Source organism: Carcharhinus amblyrhynchos, unplaced genomic scaffold, assembly GCF_965287045.1.
Source record: "Carcharhinus amblyrhynchos unplaced genomic scaffold, sCarAmb.v2.hapA scaffold_53, whole genome shotgun sequence".
NCBI classification, from domain to species: domain Eukaryota; kingdom Metazoa; phylum Chordata; class Chondrichthyes; order Carcharhiniformes; family Carcharhinidae; genus Carcharhinus; species Carcharhinus amblyrhynchos.
In genome coordinates this window covers 1,231,601-1,237,600 of record NW_027649794.1, presented here as the reverse complement: position 1 = coordinate 1,237,600, position 6,000 = coordinate 1,231,601, and the positions used below count along the sequence as shown (strand labels likewise).

Genomic DNA, 6,000 nt, shown 5'->3' with positions numbered 1-6,000 from the left:
GATTCTCCCGAACGGACCCACCAGGAAAGTTGCAATGGGAGAACTGGGCCCTACGATTCTCCCTGAACGGGCGCCGGAGTGTGGCGACCAGGAGGTCTTCACAGTAACTTCATTGCAGCGCGAATGTCAATCTGTGACGAGGGAGAAATAAACCTTTTCTTTGAAACATGACTTGGCAACCTCATTCTCAATGGTGATGGCGCGTCAAATAATGTATTTCATTCAAACACTTCAGGTTGACATGAGAGACTCCACAGAAATGGATTTCGGTCATTTTAATGAACACACATTGGAGAACTGACGCAACTCCAACAATAGTAATGAAGATCAACATCGTCCAGGACAAAGCAGGTCGCTTGTTTGACACCCCTTCCCCGATCTTCAATCCTGCCACAACCAACGCACAGTGACAGCCGTGTGTGTGTGTGTGTGTGTGTGTGTGTGTGTGTGTGTGTGTGTGTGTGTGTGTGTGTGTGTGTGTGTGTGTGTGTGTGTGTGTGTATTATCTACAACACACACTGCAGGAACTCATGTGAGTGAAATCCTGTGACACCGCCTTCCAACCCTCTACGAGCACAGAGAGAGACTGGGCCAACTAGGGTTGTGTTCCTCGGGACTCAGAAAAACACGAGGGCGCTGTATAAAATTCTGACGGCACAGAATTCAGGGGTGCTGTTTCTTCTGGCTGGGCGGGTGTGGGGACCTCTAGAACGAGAAGCCACAGTCTCAGGATAGACCATTTAGGAGTGAGCTGAGGAGGATTTATTTCACTCAGAGAGCGGCGAGCTTGTGGACGCCTCTCCAACAGAAAGCTGTGGAGGGCAATTCGCCGGATATATTTAAGAAGGAAATAGATAGAATTCTAGATTCTAAAGGGGTAGGGGGAGAAGGTGAGTGTCTGGTGTTTAGATTGAGGAGTTACACTGGAACAGAAGGAGGCCTGTGATACACACACCGATCTCTGTTCACGTGCATTTGCCTATTGATTCTTCGAATGAGCCACGATCGTACGGGACGGCGGAGTCGGCTCGAAAGGCCAATGGCCTACTCCTGCTCCTACTTCCCATGTTTCAATTCACACCGCCACCTGGACGTTCCCCTCCAAGCCACTCACAATCCTGAATTGGAAATACATCGACCGTTCTTTCACTGTGGCTCAAAATCCCACAACTCCCTGCCAAACAGCGCTGTGGGTGTATCTACACCTCAGGGGCTGCAGCAGTTGATCAGCTCACCATCACCTTCTCAAGGGGCAATTCGGGATGGGCCCAGGCAGGAACGCCCAGGTCCCACGGACAAATGATTTTTAAAACAAAAAAACATCAGGTGAACACATTACCAAAAGAAATCAGTAAGCCGGTGGCAAGCGTTTGTACAATCATAATTTCTGAATGTAATATGCAGAGGGATTTCTTTTCGCAGCCGTTGAGAGGTAGTTGTCTCAAATCCTCAGGAAGAAGGAAATAGATGGTCCTCTGGACGTCACATTCTTCTTGAGTGATACCAAAGGCCAAAGGATCAAACAGCAGGAAGCCCAGTCAATGGAGACGTCACAGCCTCAGAACACCAGGTATTCTCGGAATCCAGGACCACACTTCACACAATTCTAGACTCTGCATTTAGAGGAAGCCAAGAGAGGAATTCAGATGGGAATGACGACTAAGCCTCAACTATCACCTTCCACACACCACCACGCACGGAAATGCCTCGGAGAACCGGGGTGAAAAAAAACTTTGACCCTGAGTCTCATACAGCCAGGTTTCACCGAAAAGAGGATGGTCTTTAAGGAGTGTTTGAAAGGAAACGAGAGAAAAGGTGGAGAGGCATATAAGGAGGAAATTCCAGAGCTTACCCCCCCCCCCACCACCCCCACCACCCCCTCCCCCCTTGACCCCCCCTCACCACCCCCCGCCGACCCCCCTCACCACCCCCCTCCCCCCTCGACCCCCCTCACCACCCCCCACGACCCCCCCCCCCTCACCACCCCCCCTCGACCCCCCTCACCACCCCCCCCGACCCAGGCAGCTGAAGGTACGGCCGCCAATGGCGGAGCAATGGAAATCGGGGGAGGCAGAAGAGGAGGAGCGCAGAGATCTGAGAGGGTTGGAGGGGGCTGGAGGACGTTACTGTGTTACGAGGGGTTGGAGGGGGCTGGAGGACTTTAGAGACAGGGAGAGTTAGAGGTACTGGAGGAGATTAGAGATAGGGCGGGTTGGAGGGCTTGGAGGAGATCAGAGATAGGGAGGGGTTGTCGGGGCCGGAGGAGGTTACAGAGATAGGGAGGGTTGTCGGGGCCGGAGGAGGTTACAGAGATAGGGGAGGCTGTAGGGGCTGGAGGAGGTTACAGAGATAGGGAGGGTTGTAGGGGCTGGAGGAGGTCACAGAGATAGGGAGGGTTGTAGGGGCTGGAGGAGGTTACAGAGATAGGGAGGGTTGTAGGGACTGGAGGAGGTTACAGAGATAGGGAGGGTTCTAGGGGCTGGAGGAGGTTACAGACATAGGGAGGGGTGTAGGGGCTGGAGGAGGTTACAGATATAGGGAGGGTTGTAGGGGCTCGAGGAGGTTACAGAGATAGGGAGGGTTGTAGGGGCTGGAGGAGGTTACAGAGATTGGGAGGGGTGTAGGGGCTGGGGGAGGTTACAGAGATAGGGAGGGGTGTAGGGGCTGGAGGAAGTTACAGAGATAGGGAGGGTTGTAGGGGCTGGAGGAAGTTACAGAGATAGGGAGGGTTGTCGGGACTGGAGGAGGTTACAGAGATTGAGAGGGTTGTCGGGGCTGGAGGAGGTTACAGAGATTGGGAGGGTTGTAGGGGCTGGAGGAGGTTACAGAGATTGGGAGGGTTGTCGGGGCTGGAGGAGGTTACAGAGATAGGGAGGGTTGTGGTGGCTGGAGGAGGTTACAAAGATAGGGAGGGTTGTCAGGGCTGGAAGGGGTTACAGAGATAGGGAGGGTTGTGGTGGCTGGAGGAGGTTACAGAGATAGGAAGGGTTGTCAGGGCTGGAAGAGGTTACAGAGATAGGGAGGGTTGTAGGGGCTGGAAGAGGTTACAGAGATAGGGAAGGCTGCAGGGGCTGGAGGAGGTTACTGAGATAGGGAAGGCTGTAGGGGCTGGAGGAGGTTACAGAGATAGGGAAGGCTGCTGGGGCTGGAGGAGGTTACTGAGATTGTCGGGGCTGTCGGGGCTGGAGGATGTTACAGAGATTGGGAGCGTTGTAGGAGCTGGAGGAGGTTACAGAGACTGGGAGGGTTGTCGGGGCTGGAAGAGGTTACAGAGATAGGGAAGGTTGTCGGGGCTGGAGGAGGTTACTGAGATTGGGAGGGTTGTCGGGGCTGGAAGAGGTGACTCAGGCTGTGAAAATTAGATGGATGTGAGGAGCTTGGGAATATGTTTAGAATGTGGTACTACAAACATGATAAGGAGAAAGGATTTATTTCATGTCGTATATTCTATGATTGAAATCAAAGTAATTTTATCACAGGGACAGCAGACTGACCTCTTTCTTTCCTGCAGCAACAGCAACATATTATCGCAATGATCAGCAAACCTGCTAAGAGTCCAAGAACTACGGCAAGAGTACAACAAGGTCCTGTGACGAGAATCGGAAATAAAAGTTAATAGGAAACATCATTGTTGTTACTGGGTTGTGCATTCCCACAATGTTGAGCGTATTTTAGAGGAGATGTTACACGAATAATAATCGGAGGGACTACTATTTAAAGGGCGAAAAGCTGCAGCAGGCGACAGTGCAGAGGGACCTGGGGGTCCTTGTGCATGAGTCGCAAAAACCCAGCTTGCAGGTGCAGCAGGTGGTCAGGAAGGCGAATGGGATGCTGGCCTTCATAGCGAGGGGGATTGAATATAAAAGTAGGGAGGTCTTGCTGCAGCTGTATAGGGCACTGGTGAGGCCGCAGCTGGAGTACTGTGTGCAGTTTTGGTCACCGCACTTGTGCAAGGATATTTTGGCCTTGGAGGGAGTGCAGAGGAGGTTTACTAGGCTGATACCGGAGATGAGGGGGTTGAACTATGAAGAGAGGCTGAATAGACTGGGCTTGTATTCACTGGAGTTTAGAAGGGTGAGGGGGGATCTTATTGAGACGTATAAGATGATGAAGGGGATGGATAGAGTCGAGGTGGAGAGGTTCTTCCCGCTCAGCAGGACTAGAGGGCACAGCCTCAAGATAAGGGGGGGCAGTTTAGAACGGAGTTGAGGAGGAACTTCTTCACTCAAAGGGTGGTGAATCTCTGGAATTCTCTGCCCGTTGAAGTGGTGGAGGCTGCCTCACTAAATATATTTAAGACGCAGGTAGATAGGTTTTTGGTAGGCAAGGGGATTAAGGGTTATGGGGAGAAAGCGGGAAAGTGGAACTGAGCCACTTCAGATCAGCCATGATCTTATTGAATGGCGGGGCAGGCTCGAGGGGCTAGATGGCCTACTCCTGCTCCTATTTCTTATGTTCTTATGTTCTTATGTTTGACCGTGATTTGAAATCATATCAACCCAGACACAGCCCCTCGAGACTGTTACACAGGAACAGGAGGAGGCCCCATTCACCCCCTCGAGCCTGTTACACAGGAACAGGAGGAGGCCCCATTCAGCCCCTCGAGCCTGTTACACAGGAACAGGAGGAGGCCCCATTCAGCCCCTCGAGCCTGTTACACAGGAACAGGAGGAGGCCCCATTCAGCCCCTCGAGCCTGTTACACAGGAACAGGAGGAGGCCCCATTCAGTCCCTCGAGACTGTTACACAGGGACAGGAGGAGGCCCCATTCAGTCCCTCGAGACTGTTACACAGGAACAGGAGGAGGCCCCATTCAGCCCCTCGAGCCTGTTACACAGGGACAGGAGGAGGCCCCATTCAGTCCCTCGAGACTGTTACACAGGAACAGGAGGAGGCCCCATTCAGCCCCTCGAGCCTGTTACACAGGGACAGGAGGAGGCCCCATTCAGCCCCTCCAGCCTGTTACACAGGGACAGGAGGAGGCCCCATTCAGCCCCTCGAGACTGTTACACAGGAACAGGAGCAGGCCATTCAGCCCCTCGAGACTGTCACACAGGAACAGGTGGAGGCCATTCAGCCCCTCAAGACTGTTACACACGAGGAGGCCTGTAACACAGACACAGATCCCAGTTCCTGTGTACTTGCCTATTGATCCTTGGTATAAGAGGTGATGTGAATTCTTACCGTTGCTATTGGTTGACTCTTTAGCGGTGGTCTCTGACATCACTGGACTGCTCGTTGTGACTCCTGTTGGACCAATCAGGGAAGGGGAGGGGAAATGAAGAGATCACTAACTAAAGTTGAGAGATGGATGGTCCCAGGGTATTCCCAATGCACTTTCCATTGGGTTCACTACCTGACCACACGGTGGCACAGTGGTTAGCACAGAGCCGGGATGGATTCCCAGCTTGGATCACAGTCTGTTTGGAGTCTGTATGTTCACCCCGTGTCTGTGTGGGTTTCCTCCGGGTGCTCCAGTTTACTCCCACAGTCTGAGAGACATGCTTGTTGGGTGCATTAGCCGTGCTCAATTCTCCCTCAGTGTACCCAAACAGGCTCCAGAGTGTGGCCACTCGGGTATTCTCACAGTAACTTCATTGCAGTGTTAATGTAAGCTGACTTGTGACACAAATAAATAAACTAAAAGCTATCACAGGCTCTGGGCTTGTGGAAGCCATGTTGGAATTAGAGAATCTTACAGCACAGGCAATGACCACTCAGCCCATCCTGCCTTGTGCTGGCCCTATAAAAGATCTCTCTCCACGTCCCCCCCCTTCCTTTTCTCACTCTCTCTCCCCTCCCCTTTCTCTCTTCCTCTCTCTCCCCTTACCCACTTTCTTTCTCTCTCACTCTTCCCCTTTCTCTCTGTCTCTCTCTCTCCCTTCCTTATCTCTCTCCTCCATTCCCCTTTCTCTCTCTCTCTGTCCTGCCCTTACTCTCTCTCTCTCTCTCCCCTTCCCCACTTTCTCTCTCTCTCACTCTTCCCCTTTCTCTCTGTCT

General features: G+C 52.5%; 1 protein-coding gene across 1 annotated transcript in view; it reads right to left on the bottom strand.

The window, feature by feature from the left end:
* Positions 1-324: 324 nt before the first annotated feature.
* Positions 325-6,000, bottom strand: part of LOC145337615 (uncharacterized) — a 51,062-nt gene continuing 45,386 nt past the window's right edge. The window contains exons 5-7 of the mRNA XM_080182421.1: positions 5,185-5,247; positions 3,495-3,587; positions 325-1,613 (exon numbers count right to left, since the gene is read on the bottom strand). Coding sequence (XP_080038547.1) covers positions 1,597-1,613; positions 3,495-3,587; positions 5,185-5,247 — 173 coding nt within the window. The 3' untranslated portion in view covers positions 325-1,596. The remainder of the gene's footprint in view (positions 1,614-3,494; positions 3,588-5,184; positions 5,248-6,000) is intronic.